Genomic DNA, 20,014 nt, shown 5'->3' with positions numbered 1-20,014 from the left:
AATTTTTTTCCAATGAGAATTACAGAAGCTGTCTACGATAAATATCTGAATGAATCATACATGAAAACAAGCAAACAATCAATTTTTTTTTTTAAAGTAAATGAATGGTGTAAATAGGAAATTATGCAACAGATACTGCATAATAGACTCATTAGCAAAATTAAGGCCTAAGGGATTAAAGGGAAAGTGGTAACATGGATATGAAATTTGCTTAAGGCATTGAGAGCAGAGATTGCTGGTGGACAATTGTTTTTTTTAACTGGAGAGAGACATGCAGCGCGTTTCCCAGGGGTGAGTATTAAGACCATGCTCTTTTTGTATATATTAATGACCTGGACTTATATATGCAAGGCATTATTACAAAATTTGCAGATAACACAAAATTCAGAAATGTAGTAAACAATAAGAATAATAACAGCCATCAAGAGGACATACAAATTGGTAAAATTTGCAGACAAATGGCAGATGAAATTTAACAAAGAGAAATGACATTGGCCGGGATTTTGGCAGGATGACAAGGGTCTCACTGACTGGTTGAAGAGCTGGCAGGGAGCCTCCGTCAGTTCTGTGGGGGAGGCCTGACAGAATCAGGTGCCCTTCAGATACTAAAGTAGTCACTGGCAGGCCTACCCCGTGTTTGAGGTCCCCGGCAGTGGAAGTCCCACCTGCCAATAGCTGCGGCCAATCAGAGGCCAACAGCTCCTCCAATGGGAGTGATGGCTGTCGCCAGCACTGCACCACCAGAGGCCCAGGATCATCGTGGGATCCCAGGCCAAAGCTGTGTGAAGGTAAGATGGGAGTGGGAGTCATGGGAAGGGAGGGGTGTTGGGTGCAAGGGCTGGGGTGTGGTTTTCAGTGGCCATCTCCTCTGCCCGATGCGGGAACCTCAATTAGGCACAAAGCCCCTAACTACAAGAGACCTCTCCCAGGAGGCCGCTGGCAAACCTGATAGAGTTTGCCGGGTGGCCTTCAAGAAGTATAGGAAATCCATGAGGCCTCCATTTAATCCCAAACCCACCACTAAATTTTGGTGGGATTGGGAATAATGGGAGTCTATTGGCCCATTAATGAGGCCAGTGACATCCTGCCGCTAGTGACCGGGAATCCTGCGTCAGCCCCTTCTGTCCTCCAACTTAATTAGGGGAGGTTTTCCACAGCCAGGGGACTGGCGCAGAACCTAACCCACGATTAAGTGGGCCCAGCTGCCATGTTCCTCACCATGACAGGCTGCATTAAATCCAGCCCATTATGTAAAAAGAATAAGGAGGCAATTTAAACAAGATAGTACAATTTTAAACTAGGCATGGGTACACAAATCCTTGAAGGTAGCAGGACATGTTGAGATGGCTGTTAAATATATGGGATCCTTGGCTTTATTAATATTGAAATAGAGTACAAAAGCAAGAAAGTTATGCTAAACCTCAAAAAACAAGCAAAATACTATGGATGCTGAAAATCTGAAACAAAAATAGAAAATGCTGGAAAAACTCAGCAGGTCTAGCAGCATCTGTGGAAAGAGAAATAGAGTTAACGTTTCGAGTCTGTATGACTTGTTTTTGCCTCAAAAAACAGTAGTTAGGCCTCAGCTAGAATAATATGTTCAGTTCCGGGAACCACACTTCAGGAAGGGCGTCAAGGCCTTGGAGAGGGTGCAGAAGAGATTTACGAGAATGACTGCAGGGATGAGGGTCTTCAGTTATGTGGAGAGACTGAAGAAGCTGCGGTTGTTACCCTTAGAGCAATGAAGGTCAAGAGGAGATTTAATAGAAGTATTCAAGGTCATAAACAGTTTTGATAGTTTCTCCTTATTTACTCTTATTTCCAAGTTGGAGAAGGGTCAGTAACCAAAGGACACAAATTTAAGGTAACTGGCAGAAGAATCAGAGGTGACACAAGGAAACTTTTTTTTCCCCACATAGCGTCTTGTTGTGATGGGAATGCACTGCCTAAAAGGACGATGAAAGCAGATTCAATGATAATTTTTCAAAGCTCTACCAAAGAGCTGGCACATGCATGATAGGCTGAATGGCCTCCTTTTATGCTGTATCTTTCTTTGATTCTATGAAAACACAATAAAAATCACAATCATGATTCCCATGGCCCCTTGAACAGCCTTTATATTTTTGTGTAAACTCACCTGTTAATCTCCAAAGAGTGTACTCCGTAGTAGCTATCCATCCTGTACTTGGCTGGTTCACTTGTTTGATCAATGTAGACATCATCTTTATACCTTCCAGTAAAAGACAAATAAGTCAGATAGACTATTTCCAGATAGAGAGGGGATTAATGCCAGTATTAATTCATTTTAGTAGGAATAATGTACTGGATATATATACTGGCGCTGAAGGCAGTCCAGAGAAGGTTCACTAGGTTGATCCTGGGTATGGAGAGATTTTCTTATGAGGAGCAGTTGAGTAGGTTGGCCCTGTACTCATTGGAGTTTAGAAGAATGAGAGGCAACCTTATTGAAACATATAAGATTCTTAGAGGGGCTTAACAGGGTAGAGATGCTGAGAGGTTGTTTCCCCTTGTGGGAGAGTCTAGGACCAGAGGGCATAATCTCAGAGTAAGGGGGGGCGCCCACTTAAAACAGAAATGAGGAGGAATTTCTTCTCTCAGAGGGTAGTGATTCTGCGCAATTCTTTACCACAGAGGGCTGTAGAGGCTGCATCATTAAATATATTCAAGGCTGAGATAGACAGATTTTTGGTCAGTAAGGGAATCAGGGATTATGGGGGAAAAGGCAGGAAAGTGGAATTGAGGATTATCAGATCAGCCATGATCTCATTGAATGGCAGAACAGACTCAATGGGCCAAATGGCCTACTTCTGCTCCTACATTTTATGGTCTTATAAACAAGGAGATTTTTGACCCCACCCAACCTCATTTATTAATCCATGATTGGGATCATAGATTTCCTACGCTGCAGCAGTAACTACACTTCAAGAAGTACTTTGTTGGCTGCAAAACACTTCAGAACATCCAGAGGTCATGAAAGGCAATATAAATGCAAGTCTTTATTTTTAGGTTTAATTAATTACATTTACTAAATTCAATGAGAAAGAATATTAAAATTAAAGAGCCATTGGCTCAAGGATTGTTGTAAGTGATTATGGTTTTCAAATGGGGTTGAAATTTTGCTAAGTGACAGAGGAATTTCATATAAACTCAACAAGAAATGCATTTACTGACCAGGTTTAACATGGGAGATGTCCCAAGGTGCTTCACAAATAGGCATAAAAGAAATAGAATGGACATGGAGTCAGGAAGGTAGAAATCAGAAGGAGTAACTGAACTGCTTTGGCAAAGAGATGGGTTCTAAGAAGGGTCATAAAGGAGGAGTGAGAGGTAGATACAGAGGGGCTTAGGGAAGGACTGAGGTTTCTGAAAGGTCTGTTAAAGCATTTTGCTTAAGTAACAAACATATCAATGTGTTTATTATTTTATATCACAGTTTGATATTGGAAAGGTAGAAAGAATCCTCATGTTAGCTGCTTCTTGACATACAACAGATACAGTCAGACTAATTGTTTACAAACATTATCATCAAGTTGACTTTCAGCCACCCTTCTCATAATATTTAGTCTCACTTGAAAAAGCACATGCTAGCATCACTGACATGGTTTCAAGATTAGTGTGACTAGTTTTAAATGGCAGTGTGCAAGTAACATTACCTCGAGATTTCAACTCATTTATCTTGGACTTGAATATCTTGTGGAGATTTGTGTGGCATCCTCAAATAAATAATTCTTAATCACCACTTCTTTGTATTTCCCAAATCCATGGTAATTAAAATATCTATTACTTCAATCGGAATCAGGCATCAATCTTGTAACATTGCATATGCTAAAACGTGTGTTGCATTACAGGAGACTTACTAATGTTTAATTAATATTCACTGCAGTCTTTGCTTTCAAATGGAAAACATGCCTACTAATTGCATGGAGACCAGATTTTATTTTTATAAAAAGCCTTTATTTTGCCTCTAGTGGACATAGCAACAAAATAATTTATCACATGTGAAGTCCTTTGGGAAGTTTCCGTAAGGCACAAAAATCAAGATGATCAAAGTTCCTGCTCCACCACTATTTTAATTCAAACCCACTGGGTGGAGCATGCACTGATGGCACTCAGTAAAACCTAGGAGAAGATACCTCAAAAAGCAATGTCTAAAATTATTTTGTGGGCCAGGGCTGGGGCTCTGGCCTCCACAAGCAGCTTTGCATCAATGTTCCCATTTTTGTACCACATGTTTGGAAATCTTCTAACTGCCAGTTAATTATACAAAATCTATGTCTGTCACATGAGCCAATCTGCCAGTCACCTCTCTAATCATTTTTAAAAATGTATTCTTTCGTGTGATGTGGGCATCACTGATGACTAGCATCTGTTGCCCATCCCTAATTGCCCTTGAACTGAGTTGCTTCCTAGGCATTTCAGAGGGCATTTAAGAGTCAACCACATTGTGGGTCTGGAGTCACATCTAGGTCTGACCAGGTAAGGACGGCAGATTTCCTCCCCTTCCCTAAAAGACATTTGTGAACCAGATGGGTTTTTACGACAATCAATGATACTTTCATGGTCACCGTTACTGAGACTAGCTTTCAATTCCAGGTTTTATTATTAACTGAACTGAAATTCCACCAGCTGCCCTGGTGAGATTTGAACCCATGTCCCCAGAGCATTAGCCTGGGCCTCTGGATTATAGTCAAGTGACATTACCACTATACCACCATCTAACACTAATCATGTTGGCAGCATACTAAATATTGGCTGGTTATTACAATCACTCTGCCCACTCAATGTTGACCAAAGACCAAAATCAGGGCTGGTGAGTTACTTTTGAAGTGTGAAACTGTTCTCAGGTAAACACAGCAATCAATTTGAAGATCCCCATAAAAAGCAAGTAATTCATCTGCACTACTGGTTGTGGTTAGTCTGGTCACAGGTGAAATCCCAAATCTTCTCCACTTGAAATAGGGTCTCACCTGAAAGACACCATTGGTGACAATGTGACACTGCTTCTGTACTGCACTGAAGCATCCATTGGATAATGGCCCTGAAATACCTGGAGCTGGAGAAGGCATAAGGGTCAGTTGTGCTTGGGCTGGTGGGGGGGTCTGGGGGAATGTCAAAAACGGACCAATCCTGAATCTGCTAACATTCTGCATCATTTTGACCCAAACCTTGTAACTGCAGTTTTGGGAGCATGGATCACCCACCTGTCCCTCTGCCCCATGTTAATGTGGCGTGTTTGGAAAGTGTACAGCCTTTCCTTGGAAATCCCTTCCTAATAATGCTGGTGAAGACCCATCTCAAGTTCCCACGGAGTCTTCTCAAGGACCCTAACCTTAACCATAGTAAGGTAATGGGATTACCTTCCCTGGTCAGCACAGCTTCAATGGGAGCTGAAGAATTTCATTTTAAGTTTTCTTCAGACCATTTGGACCTCTGGGGGACTATTCTCCCTTGCAAGTGCCAATTGGCGTTGATCAGGATACACTGCTGATGCACCCAAGCAGGTGCCAGCAGCCCATCCCAGTTAGGCAAGTGACCCCATGTCCAGAATGCTGGACAATGTCTCTGCAATTAGGCAAGGGCCTCATTCTGCCACACATGCCAGCAGAGCAGGGCATCAGGCTTATATGTTCAAGGTTTGGAGTGGAACTTAAACTTACAGCCTTCTAACTCCGAGGCAGCATTCCTTCAAATGGAATCAGGCTGACACCTAAAAATATGGAACATCCATAATTCACATAACAATTAAATCTACGACAAACATACTAATTTGAAGATGTTGAATAATGAGGATGAGAACTTTATTAATTCATTCTTTACTATCAAACAGATCAGCCATGATTTTATTGAATGGCGGAGCAGGCTCAAGGGGCCGAATGGCCTACTTCTGCTCCTATTTTGTATGTTCGTATTGCAATTTTTCATTCAGACTAGTGACAGTCAGTACAATGAAGCAAATCACTTACTGTGGCTCAGCAGACATGCAATGAATAAGTGAACTTTGGGGGCACAGTCACAAGGCTTATATTCCAGTAAAGGGTGCAGGCATGTCATAAAATTATCATTGGAGGATTTAATTTCTTCACAAGGGAACCCAAGCCTCACATTGCATCAGGGGCCAATGTACCCTGTAATATTTCCCTTGGCAAACTAAAATTAAACAAGACCTAGTAACATATTTACGATCTATTGCCCCTCACATAATGGTTGAAGAATGGTGTAAATTGGTCAGAAGGTACAGCCTGTGGATAGAGATGAGCTGCTGTTTACCAATAATCAGAGGTAACCAGTAATCAGAGGCAGACCCATGAAGTCATCACTTTGCACCTTTCCCTCAGTAGATTGTAGGAGTTAAATACTGATCAGTAAAGTTCACAGTAAAGCTTAATGGCTTCATACTACATTTCTGTTTGTGCTATTTTCAGCAGGTGTTAACCTGATTATCTTCAATGGTGCCTAATGCCTGAATAAAAATAGCATGCACTGGAATGTCGCGCAAGCATATTAAGCATTCATACATGAACTTCACCAATTGGAATGTGGCCTTGTATGTCTTAGCTCAATGCTTTATTACACATGAATACTTATCTTATACTTATACTTAATAATACTTTATTACTAACATTGTCTGCGAAGAAAATTGCAGGGTTTGTGTACACAAGCTGTGATCACTGAGCATGAGAGATACAAATGGCAGATGGTTTGTTTTATTGGAACAAGTCAATTTAAGAAACATGAAGGATTTGAATGTGTTATTTTTAAACTTTATAAATCAACTTCTTCAGTTTAGAATTGTTGTTGATATCAGGAATATGACTACAGTCTGCAATCACACTGACGTATGAGTGGCCGACAGTAATATATCTGAAGCACCAAACAACAACAACTTGGATTTATAGAGCACTTTTAATGTAGTAACATGCCCCAGGAGTTCAGTCAGACAGACTTTAACGCTGAGCCAAAGAAGGAGACATTAGGAGAGCAAATGCTTGGTCGAAGAGGTAGGTTTAAAGGAACGTCTTAAGGAAGGAGAAAGAGCTGGAGAGGCGGAGATGTTAAAAGGAAGGAATTTCAGAGCTTGGGGTCTAAAAAAGCTGAAAGCACGACTGCTAAAGATGCAGCGTTGGGACCAGGGGATGCACAAGAGGCCAGAATTGGAGGAACGCAGGAGGAAGAGGTTTCAAAGATAGGGAGAGACACAGCCCACGGAGAGTTTAAGTACAAGGATGAGAATTTTTAAAAGCATTGCCAGACTGGGAGCCAATGTAGGTCAGTAAGTACAGATATGATGAATAAACAAAACTTAGTGTAAGCTAAAATTTGGACAGAAGAATATTGCTGGGTATTTGCAATGGGAATTCAGAACCGGTGATGAATATCTGCTCTGGGTTTCAAGGTCAATCAGGAATATCTACTTGGATGGTTTCAATCTAACCCAGGATATGCAGCTAACAAAATTATTACAGACATACAGAGAGCCAGTGGGCCGAGGGCTGGAGTTCAGCTATCTTTATTAGAGCTTGTGTATTTTATACATTTTCAGAGCTGATCAGTTTAAAGAAAACAAATTGCAACTTTTCTTCTTAAAATAGTCTGTGATTTGGATTTTGTTATAGCTTATACCTTGCCAGCCAGTTAGAGTGTGCATGTACTGTACAGTATATATGTGATTTCATTTTAAAAGTTGCCTCTGGCCTGGTCCTTTGGCATGAATTTAGTGCTTGTAACAGTGAACAAAATTACACCTCAATTACAAATTCAAATAATGAGCAGAGCAAGAAAATGCTTTCTTTAGCATGCACACATAAACACGCATACACTTTCAGAGCACAATGACTTACCATCTGACTAACGGGGTGGGAAATCCTTGAACAGTGCAAAATAATTTTACAAAGGACTTCTCCCAAACTGTATGGGACCTTAACCGGACAAGAAATTCAGGAGCACGGCAAATGGAATCCTCACGGACATGTCTCTGCACAGCTGCTCTTTCCTCTTCCTGTTTTAACAGATTTAATTAAAAACAGTTGATTAAAACCATCTTGAGCAAACTGCTTCAAGCTGTGAACTGAAGCTACCAGTGGACTTGTCAAACTGAAAACTTACCATCCTCTTGAGAGCCAGTTTGTCCATCTGCTCATGGGAAGACCTTCTGAGCCTAGAAATCTCAGCTTCCATCTTCCATAGTTTTGTGCCATATAGAAATGTTCTTGCTTTAGGCTTGACTTGTTCCCCTTCGTCCTCACTGTCAATCACAAAACAGACACAACTTTTTCAGACGTTTTCATCTTCTATCCATTTTTCATTTTGAACACAGCCTTTCGGAGATTACATTGGTTTGTAAGCAAAGCATCAACCTGGCATTAGTCTGTTAACAAATACATGTCATTACTCTACAGGCTCCAGTCTGAGATTGCTAAGAGGCTGCCTCTGCTTCTTGTATTGCCAGCTCCCACGTGAGCTATGTGTTTTCCAATGGTATCCAAATGCTGATTGGTTTTACAATTGACACATACCTGACCACTTGGGGACTTTTTGCAGTTCGCTTTGTGCTGATTACAATTATAACACAGCCAATGCAAAGCTAGAATAGGACAAGGCTATCACTGGACATTGTCTGATACCCATGTCTAAAATGCACTTGAAAATCGCAGAGAAACCAAATTTGCCACCAATAACATATAGGGCAGAATTTTACGGCCCCATTTCGGTGGGGACAGGGCCGTAAAATGTGGCGAGACATTATAAACCCCATTGACTTCAGCGGGAACATAAAATCCCGCTGCCGTAAAATTCTGCCCATCATTTCAGAGTTTGTTGATATTCTACTGCTGGAACCCATTCTCCTTTTCCTTCCCAATTTGTGCATCATGGACTTTGTGTATCTTTGAGGGAATTCTAAACATGTAAATAACTGAAATAACTAATCCAGTAAATCAAGATTTATTAGAATTTTTATTTTCAAACCATTTGGCAAAATCTTGTTTACCATTAAATAATTTTATAATTTTAAAATAAACAAAATTATCCTTTTTCAGACAGCATGCTGTCTCCAGATTCCCTCCCTCTTCAGTAGGTGCTGGCATGCAGTCCCATGAGTGCTCTACACTCTCTGATCCAAGTAGCCATCAGCTGTACAGTAAAGCCCAGAGATTGTGAGACACTGCTCCTTGCATAGGGTCTCTGCCAAAGGGAGAATCAGGTCAATTTTCAGAGCCTACAATTTTACCATCTGCATTTTTGTTAAACAAAGATACAGGAGTATAGCCCCACTTGGCCATTTTCTACTCTACAACGAGGGACAAGTGCCCCAGCAGGGAATCAGCCATGGCATGTGAAGGCAATGTCTGCATAATGTTCATCATAACATGATAAATTCACATTATTGACATACCTGCTCCTAAATGGAGGCACCGTGTAATCAGGAGCTTCATCTTCAACACACTGACAGACCCTCTTGGCACAAGGACTGAATTTGGCAGACTGAAACGTGGCTGAAGAAGTTTCAAGCGCTGAGCTGGACCTTTAAAAGGTGAAGAGAAAGCAAACATTATTTTAAAACCTAAGGAGCAAGATAAAGCATCAAATCCTGAACCCGAATTACTATAGTTTTTAAAGTGTTGTTGCTGAGATAAATAAAGGGATACTTTCTTTCGTGGCTAGCTGTTATGCTCATTTTTGATAAACACATCTACAATTTTGTTGCCAATGCAGAGTAAATTTTTTGTCCTAGATTTAAATCCCCATCAATTTCTGTTACATAGTAACAAAGTATGTAATATTTTCATTTACCTCAATATCTGTCTGTCAGACTGAATGGCCAAAATGCCAGGATACTGACACACTGCACCCTGTAGTTTTAATCATAGCAATTAACTAAATACTTCATAGTAACACCCAAGACACATACAGAACAAGGGCATCCAGGGTTGAATTCCAGTTGTATATGTGGTTCCAAGTTCAATATCATATCAAAAGTGCACAGACAAACCTCAAAAGCCTGAGAACATAGCAATACAATAAATTCTTTCCATTGTTTGTATATGTTTAAAAACACAAAATATATGACAATTATCAGTAAATATATGCAATACTAATATTACGTAAATAAAAATCTTATGCCTAGCAGCTGCCCCTCCAATTTCAGGAGTATTATTTACGATGCCATACTTAAATTTGCCAAAATATTGCTTTAAAAAAAAAAGCAAAGCAGACATTTCATGCCAAATTCTTCTAAACTGGAGCCAAAAATTTATAAATCTGAAAACTTCCCTCACCATCAGCAATTAATCTGTAATTAGCCATAGATGTGCCTACATGATTTTTAAAGGGACAGGCTAAGTTGCACATGGCTCCATTATGAGAACAAAATCATACATTGTATATTGTGTGAAAAATAAGATTTGATGAAGAACTCGCTGATGGTCAAGAACACTGGCTTTTCAACAGTACATTGGGGGGAATAAATAAGAACATAGGAATATAGTCTATTTAGCCCATTAAACCAGTTGCTTCCATGCACTGTCCTATATGAAGTCTACCAAAAGTATTTAATCTCCAGAGGAAAAGTTCAGCAAAAATAATCCCTCAAAATCTCAAGAATATTCATCCATCTATCCCCATATCACCACTATTCGAATAAAGCTGCAACCATCCAGAGCTTTGAATTATACCCCAGGAACAGAGTGACCACCATGTCCCACAGAATATCTGATCACATTAGCCTATTATTCGATGAGAAACTTTTATTCAGCTTTCTAATTAATCATGTTTGCCAGGACACATAATTCACCATGCTGAATAAAAATTCTAGTCAGAGTAGGAATTTGCAATTTTGCCACCCAGCCTCTGCTCACAATCCAAGAATAGTAGCCTGCTACATCTACATCATTTATGATCTCGCTATCACATTTTTTTCCCCAATAGTGGATTAGCCACCAGGAATGCACTAGAGCTGTCCAGGAATTCATCTGTGTCTTCCCAGATGAAGCCACTCGCTTTTCTTCAGGGCACCTTTATTACATATTCAAGGTGGACTCTAGGCATTCTTACATCCTCTATAGACATCTCATCCCTGGAAAGATGGATATTCTATTGCTGAAAGGGTCAGGATAGCCATTTGGTGTTTGTAACCAAGTACCTCAATGCAATGTCTGAGACTGGTGCTTCTTCAGGGCACCAAGCCCATAACGTTTAAGGCAGTTAAAGGTAAGTTCCAGCAAAGATTTCAGGGTCTGAGTGAAGAAGCCTGTGAAAGGTATGATAACAGATGTGTGGAGAAGATGGCACCTCACTCTCGTTAAGGAATACCTTCTGCAACTCGGATGGCATTTCACATGATGGTATGACGAATGCAATGACAGACGGTGCTTTTTTCCTTCAAAGAAACATCCCACAGCCAAGGAAGTGACACCTCAAGCACCAAGACTCAACACCTGGTTCTCCCAAACATATAGTGGAAGGTTCTGTTATGTGGATCTTGATTTGATCCTCTTCTTCCTCTCCTTCCTGTTGTACCTCTCTTGATCTATTGTTTCTCTCTCACTGTCAGATTTTGAGGGTTTCTCTCTTTCTTTATGTTTACTATGTTCTCTACCTTTGTTGATGGTTTCATTCGTCATTCTTCATTTCCACAATGACGACTCCTGGTAGCCTCTAGTTCGTGAAGCCTTGGGATTGCTGCCTCAGGAACTAATTGTTTAGGCAGGACAGGAAACTGTGAGGAAGACACTTGATCAATATCTTGCTGTCCCTCAAATTTCAGTAACCCTGGTTTGGTGCTGTCTCTGGGACCGGATTGTTTGACTGTTTGCATCCTGGACTAGCTTTTGGTGCATGGATAGGTGTGGATACACCTTCTCAACTGAAGTCTTACACCTTCTCAGCTGAAGCACAGGGTGATGAAGGATCATGATCACACTCAGGTATTTGTTGGTCCAATTGGTTTGTTACCATTTCAGTAATAACAAGTTTACAGTCCGTCCCCTGGACATCTTGGGAAAAGACTGGATTATCGACCTCAGTGAAGAAAAATCAGCACTGAAGTACCAATCAAGGTCATAAGAGCATTTGGATGGTTTGAGGGGCTCCGATTTGGCATAATCGACAACTGTCAGTTCATTAAAGTATTGTTTTGATAAGGTTGGCATCAACACAGGCAGTTTGGCTCAGAAGAGAAAATCCCTGATTGCAAATAACATATAATGTTTCCAGTATCTGTTTGTTCCTGTGGTGTATTGCTTGCAACATGTCTAAGACAGGTAGTTTGATCCCTCTTGGACCATATAACAACTTTTCAGTTGTCGGCAGCTATAGATTTGCTAGCCATCTTTCTTTATCGGACAGGACTGTAACACTTGCTCCTGTATCCAATATGAAATGAGTGATTTATTGACACAAATGTCCGCACTTCAGAAAGTATATCTTGGACCTTTGCTCTTGACTAGGAAGCATTGTTGTTCCAATTTTTGGTAAAACTCCTCTATTTCATTGATGGCATTGTATGCAAAGATTCTCTCGTGATCCTCTGTGTGTCTAGAGGTTTTCATTCTGCACATCTTTTCACAGTGTCCCAACTTTTTACAATGAAAGCATTCTGCAGTGCTTACAGGATGGGGCGGGGAGGCAATGATGTAGAGGTATTGTCGCTGGACCAGTAATCCAGAGACCCAGAGTAATGTTCTGAGGACCTGGGTTCAAATCCCACCATGGCAGATGGTGGAATTTGAATACAATAAAAATCTGGAATTAAAAGTCTAATGATGACCACAAATGATGACAATAAAACCACTACCCATTGCCAATTGTTGTAAAAACCCATCAGGTTCACTAATCCCCTTTAGGGAAAGAAATCTGCTGCCTTACCTGGTCTGGCCTATATGTGACTCCAGATCCACAGCAATGTGGTTGACCCTTAAATGCCCCCTGAACAAGGGCAATTAGGGATAGGCAATAAATGCTGGCCTAGCCAGCAACACCCACATCCCAATAAAAACTGTTCACACCTGTGAGGCTTTTTGGCACCACAGTACTGGCATGGTTTACTGGCATCCAAGGTCCTTTTCTCCCCAGAGTGTCTTTGGCATTCTTTTGTTTAATAAGCTGTACCATCATTGGGGGTTTTCTAACCATGGTTTGTCATCCCTTCTTAGTATAGCTCTATTTTGTTGGTGAATCTGATTGTCTGATTAGCTGCATGGCCTTCTCCAAAGTTAAGTCTCCTTTGGATTGCAGTAGGTCAGATAGGGTGTCATCTGTAACTCCGACTACGCTGTGGTCTCATATTAGCTCAGATTTAAGATCACCATATTCACAACCTTCAGCCAGTCAATACAGGTCATTGGTTCACCAGGTTTCTGGACCCTTTTATTAAACTTGGCTCTTTCTAGTATCTTGTCACTCCGTAGGTTAAAATAATTATCCAAAACTTTTAAGACCTCTTTGAATTTGTCTGAAGTTTCATTACTGCCTTGTCTTGCTATCACATCATCAGCAATTGCACCAATTAATGTATTGAGTCATATGGACTCGAAACGTTAACTGTGTTCCTCTCCGCAGATGCTGTCAGACCTGCTGAGTTTTTCCAGGTATTTTTATTTTTGTAATGTATTGACTTGTTCAGCCTGTGACTTATGTGGCAGTATCATCCCAGATTTGCACTAAGTGCGGTAGCAGGCGGGTAAAGCAACGTTTTACCCACCAGCCTCGATGGCGTGTTTTCACACGTATCATGCCAAACCCACCACGTTATTTATACCTTCCCATTTCCATGGCAGGCAGGCTCATTTCCATTCATCACCCCGCCGCTGCATCATGCCAGGTGCCGTATTTGAAGTCCAGTGGCAAGCACACATCTCAGTGCTTCCAGACCACCACTGCTGCATGGAAGACATGGCCCTGAAACTGAAGAAAGCTGCAGGCCCCCAGGTTTAACGATGCGTCCCTCGAGTGCCTTTTGGATGCCGTGGAGGCCTGCCGGGTTGTCCTCTACTCCCTAACCCAGCTTGGGAGGTGGTGGCAGCAGTGGTCACGCAGTGCTGCAAAAGGATGAATGATCTCCTCCGTTCCGCCAGCTTAAGCCACTCTTCTCATCACTCTCAAATCACACACTCACAATCACACGCTCACCCACACAATCACAGGGCTCTCACTCACTGCCGGTTCAAGGGACATCTCCATTCATCCTCTCACACTCATTGTCATTGTCCCCATACCATCCATGGGACCACCCACACAGGCCAGGCATATTCATCATCTGGTCTGGCAGGCATCCTGCTTACACTTTCTCCATTTCTATTCATGCAGGTCAAGCTGGCACACAACAAAAGGGAGAGGTCGCAGACCCGCCACGGAATGCCCGAAATCAAGGTCCTTACAGACTTTGAAAACAGAACCATCCAGCTGGCCGGTGAGGATTTGGACCGTTCCTGTGCTGATGGTGAGGTCGGCGCTGCTCAACCAAGTGAGGGTCCAGCAGTGCAACATCCATCAGACAACCATGCTGTGAGCGATGTGTCCTGTTTCACAGGCCACTGCCATGCACTAATTATCTCCACTTGCTTTCGCAGGGACATCTGCCAAACAGCCAACAGAGTCCACGACCCAGGGCCTCCAATCAAGCCCCATAGAAACCTCTGAAGAGGAACCTGAAAGCACCCTCCCTAAAGTCCCATCACAGCGCTCACCCACACCCTCCACCAGCGCAGAGACACACACCTCGGTGGGACCTGGCTTTAGAATAGCCTTGGGTTCATAATCTGGTGAGCACATCACGCTGTCTGATCCACAGCAGTTGGAGGCGGGGACTTCCCAGGTTTCCGGCACTTGGAGGACTGCTGGAGGCCAGAACATTACTGAGTCCAAGTTAGATGACGAGCCTCTAGACTCGCTCAGATCACAGTTGCTGGAGCTGCAAAGGCAAGTTCGGGAACTACAGAAAGGGATGTCTGCTGCACTCCTCAGATTGCAAGGCACGACGGAGGAGTTCATCCGCCTTCACTCTGAGGTCATAGCTCCGGCATTCCATTGCACCGAGGTCAACACTGGTAGGATGGAGGCCACCATGGAGACCTCAGTCCAAGACTTCGCTCCTGCACTGCTGCGCGGGCTCAACTCTATCGCTGATGCCATAGTTGGCCTCCAACAGTGTACATGCGAAAGGGGTGCCAGGCAGCTGTGATCTCATACCAGCTACCCCTCTTCCTCAAGGAGTCAGCCTGGGTCCCCTGGGCACCCATAGGGAGGAGGATCAGCAGGTGCACACTCTGGGCCCATCCATCCAGATGACTCCGGGAGTGTCCGGCCCATCCGACTCCCCTCTTCCTGTGACCTCAGCAGCTCCAGCTCCACAGGCCAAGGAGGGTGCCACTGCGACACAGCAAGACCCGGAAAGCAGGCCGGGGCCCTCCAGGTCTCGGCCCTCCAGAGGACGCCTGCCAAAGTCATCACAGACAGGGTGTAGTAGTCAGCAGGCTGCCTCCACCTCCACTGTGGTTGTCTGGGGAGCACCAAGAGTAGTGGCAGGGTTAGGAGAGGTAAGGAGAATTAGTTGCACAACCTGGGCATGGGTGTTAATCACTTGTACACACTGTTCACTATTGTCAATAAACTCCCAAGAATGTCTCTCTGCCTATGGCTCCTTGTTCTGATGAGCAGTGTTCTTGTCACTCAGATGTGAAACCTTTGTGCACAAGGTAAAGGCAGGAGTCTCAGTCCAGGAACTCTTCCCTGTGCTGCCTTCAGACCAAAGTGATGATCCAACCTCACTCCCTGGACACATTACTGATGCCTGCACCTCGGCGGTGCTGGTCATTGCTGCCAGAATGTAGTGGGCAGGTGCCACGGGATTCTTTCGGTGTGCTCTCAGCACCTTTAAGGGGGGGCTGGTCCCATCTCTTTAGCATTTGTGACCACTGATGTTGTGCTCCAGCTCCTGAAGGCGAACATAGGATCATATGTTTTTAAAATTTCATGGCTGCGTCTCTGTGACATGACCCTGATCACAGAGCGCAAGTGATCTGCCCTCAGGCAGACAGGAGTCAAACATTCTCAGAGGCTATGTGAAGATCTATGGAGTGTCCTCAATGCATGTCGTCATCATCCTCCTCCTGCAATCGAGTGACTTATTAGGGCCTCCACCACATCTCCATGACAGGAGCATTATCACGGAAGGTATTCGCGCTGCCATAAGCCAGACTGGAGTCAAATGGTCACAGATGCGAATGATTCTGCGTTCCCTCCTTGAAGCAGGGGCAGCCCCGAGGGAAACCCTGTTGCTTCTTGAGACCTCATTCACAACCTTGAGACTTAGAAATAATTTATAAGCCCTTACACATTTTTAAATTCCTTAAAGTTTTAACTGAAATTTCAAAACCTTTACAAAACTTGAAATCATCTAATAACAAAAAGCGTACTTATTTGGTCCTTATGACTTTTGGGGAGGGAACACCCCTGGTCTGCCACATGCATGCCTCAATGTTTCTACCCCAAAACATTCTGCACCACTGATGACTACAGGGTGATAAGAAAGGCAAATGTGGCATTGTAGAAATCTTGCCTGCTTACTGTCTTTTAAGTGCCATAGATAAGAGTGCAGCAGCCCAAGATGTTCACCCCTGTAGGATCTGAAGAAAATCCAAGAAAATTTGGGCCTCAATCCTTCCCTTCATTGGTTTTCCTGCATTGGTCACATGGGTACAACAAGAAAATGGGCAGTGAAACACAGAGAAAAAAAATCAAGTCGGACTGAAACCAAGTTTGGGTCTGCGAGTCTCCAAATAATTCAAACTCCTAGTTTCCTAAAAATTCTTGCTGTTTTTTCTCTGACTCCTCTAAGTCAACATCCTACTGAAAGCAGCATATTCACCATCAGACAAGTAAAATAATTACTGAACAATCAGTACATTCTAACAAAAGAACACCTAGTTTATACAGATATAACTCATTATTTGATTTACGGAGTCATTTTTGTATCATGCAGGTGCTATCTACAGCACAAAAACAGGGTATTCAGCCCAACAGATCTATGACAGTCTTTATGTTCCACATAAGCCTCCTCCCACCTTACGTCATCTCATCTTATTAACATGGCCTTCTATTCTCTGTTATGTACTTCTCCAGATTCCCCTTAAATGCACCTATGATTTAATGTTCATATTATTTCATCAGACTTGGATCTTTTGCTGAAAATATGAGGCAGCAAAAGTTATGTAGCTGTTTGTGAACACTGCTGTGAATTAATTTGCTATTTACCTCATGAATCCTGGGACTAAGAGAGTACAAAGACACTTGCAAAATTGTATTTGTTTTCTTTTAAAAAGGAGACAATAGGAAACATAGAAACGTTCAGACGTGAGAAAAGCACAAAATTACAAGAGATTACTATGGATTCCGTTGATCTGGTAAACTGTGAAAGAATCACAGAATCACATAATCACAGTGCAGAAGAGGCTCTTTGGCCCATCGAGTCTGCACCGGCACGTGAGAAACACCTGACCTACCTAATCCCATTTACCAGCATTTGGCCCATAGCCTTGAATGTTGTGAAGTGCCAAGTGCTCATCCAGGTGCTTTTTAAACGATGCGAGGCAACCCGCCTCCACCAACCTCCCAGGCAGCACATTCCAAACCGTCACCACCCTCTGGGTAAAAAAGTTTTTCCTCATCTCCCCAAAACCTTCTGCCCCTCACCTTGATCTTATGTCCCCTCGTGACTGACCCTTCAACGAAGGGGAACAGCTGCTCCCTATCCACCCTGTCCATGCCCCTCATAATCTTGTACACCTCGATCAGGTCACCCCCCAGTCTTCTCTGCTCCAATGAAAACAACCCAAGTCTATCCAACCTCTCTTCATAACTTAAATGTTTCATCCCAGGCAACATCTTGGTGAATCTCCTCTGTACCTCCTCCAGTGCAATCACATCCTTCCTATAATGTGGCGACCAGAACTGCACACAATATTCCAGCTGTGGCCTCACCAAGGTTCTATCCAACTCCAACATGACCTCCCTACTTTTGTAATCTATGCCTCAATTGATAAAGGCAAGTGTCCCATATGCCTTTTTCACCACCCCACTAACATGCTCCTCCGCCTTCAGAGATCTATGGACACACACGCCAAGATCCCTTTGTTCCGCAGAACTTCCTAGTGTCATGCCGTTCATTGAATACTTCCTTGTCAAATTACTCCTTCCAAAGTGTATCACCCCACACTTTTCAGGGTTAAATTCCATCTGCCACTTATCTGCCCATTTGACCATCCCGTCTATATCTTCCTGTAGCCCAAGACACTCAACCCCACTGTTAATCTTTGTGTCATCCGCAAACTTACTAATCCTAACCCCCACATAGTCATCTATGTTGTTTATATAAATGATGAATAATAGGGGACCCAGCACAGATCCCTGTGGTACGCCACTGGCTTCCAGTCACTAAAGCATCCTTCTGTCATCACCCTCTGAATCCACCTTATCAAATTACCCTGTATCCCATGTGCATTTGCCTTCTTTATAAGTCTCCCATGCGGGACCTTTTCAAAGGCTTTGCTAAAATCCATATGAACTACATCAACTGCACCGCCCTCATCTACACACCTGGTCACCTCCTCAAAAAATTCAATCAAATTTGTTAGGCATGACCTCCCTCTGACAAAGCCATGCTGACTATCCCTGATCAAACCTTGCCTCTCCAAGTGGAGATAGATACTCTCCTTCAGAATTTTCTCCAATTGTTTCCCTACCACTGACGTGAGACTCACTGGTCTGTAGTTCCCTGGTTTATCTCTACAACCCTTCTTAAATAGCAGAGCCAAATTACCTGTTCTCCAGTCCTCTGGCACCTCCACCGTGGCCAGAGAGGAACTAAAAATTTGGGTCAGAGCCCCTGCGATCTCCTCCCTTGCCTCCCTCAGCAACCTGGGACACAAATAATCTGGACCTGGAGATTTGTCCACTTTTAAACCTGTCAACACCTCCAATACCTTGTCACTCCCTGTATCAATTTGCTTAAGAACCTCGCAGTCTCTCTCCCCGAGTTCGATACCTTCATCCTCATTCTCTTGGGTGAAGACAGATGAAAAGTATTTGTTCAACACTCTACCAATGTTCTCTGGCTCCACCCATAGATTGCCCCCTTGGTCCCTAGCTTTCCCTGGTTATCCTCTTCCCATTGATATACTTATAGAATATCTTGGGATTTTCCCTACTTTTACCAGCCAGAGCTTTCTCATATCCCCTCTTAGCTCTCCTAATTGCTTTCTTAAGCTCCACCCTGCACTTTCTATACTCCACTAATGCCTCTGCTGATTTGCTTCCCTTGTACCTGCTAAAAGCCTCTCTTCTCTTTCTCATCTTATCCTGAATATCTCTGGTCATCCATGGTTCTCTGGGCTTATTAGTCCTTCCTATCACCCTAGAGGGAAGATGTTGAGCCTGTACCCTCCCCATTTCCTTTTTGAACACCCCCCACTGCTCTTCTGTAGATTTCCCCACAAGTAGCTGTTCTCAGTCTACCTTGGCCAGATCCTGCCTTATTTTACTAAAATGCGCTCTCCCCCAGTCCAAAACATTTTTATGCAACTTGTCTATTTCTTTGTCCATAACAAGCTTAAATTGTACCATGTTGTGGTCGCTATCACTAAAATGGTCCCCCACCACCACCTGTCCAGCTTCGATGAAAGAGAAGTATGAGAACTACATGATGGTCAGTGAAAACCCCATAGCAGATGACTGCTTTGTAAATTCATCCTGCTATCCAATATATAAAATATTCAGCATTAAACATCATTCAATTCGTAAAAGATGAAGATATAGATTCTCTCTTGTTGGAGATGGTCATTGCCTGACACTTCTGTGGCGTGAATGTTACTTGCCACTTATCAGCCCAAGCCTGGATATTGTCCAGGGCTTGCTGCATTTGGACATGGACTGCTTTAGAATCTGAGGAGTCGCGAATGGTGCTGAACATCGCGCAATCAGCGAACATCCCCATTTCTTATGT

General features: G+C 42.9%; 1 protein-coding gene and 1 long non-coding RNA gene across 3 annotated transcripts in view; one reads left to right on the top strand and one right to left on the bottom strand.

Moving 5' to 3' along the window:
• Nucleotides 1–20,014, top strand: part of LOC144680666 (uncharacterized) — a 475,346-nt gene that overhangs the window by 148,412 nt on the left and 306,920 nt on the right. The window lies entirely within an intron of this gene.
• The window catches only part of myom2b (myomesin 2b), a 175,737-nt gene that overhangs the window by 141,463 nt on the left and 14,260 nt on the right, over nt 1–20,014 (bottom strand). For both annotated transcript variants that reach the window (XM_078541894.1, XM_078541896.1), the window contains exons 3-6: nt 9,413–9,541; nt 8,125–8,263; nt 7,860–8,017; nt 2,138–2,230 (exon numbers count right to left, since the gene is read on the bottom strand). In XM_078541894.1, coding sequence (XP_078398020.1) covers nt 2,138–2,230; nt 7,860–8,017; nt 8,125–8,263; nt 9,413–9,541 — 519 coding nt within the window. The remainder of the gene's footprint in view (nt 1–2,137; nt 2,231–7,859; nt 8,018–8,124; nt 8,264–9,412; nt 9,542–20,014) is intronic.

Source organism: Cetorhinus maximus, chromosome 5 (genome assembly GCF_964194155.1).
Source record: "Cetorhinus maximus chromosome 5, sCetMax3.hap1.1, whole genome shotgun sequence".
NCBI classification, from domain to species: domain Eukaryota; kingdom Metazoa; phylum Chordata; class Chondrichthyes; order Lamniformes; family Cetorhinidae; genus Cetorhinus; species Cetorhinus maximus.
The sequence above is the reverse complement of the archived record's forward strand: the minus strand, read 5'-3'. Positions and strand labels throughout refer to the sequence as shown.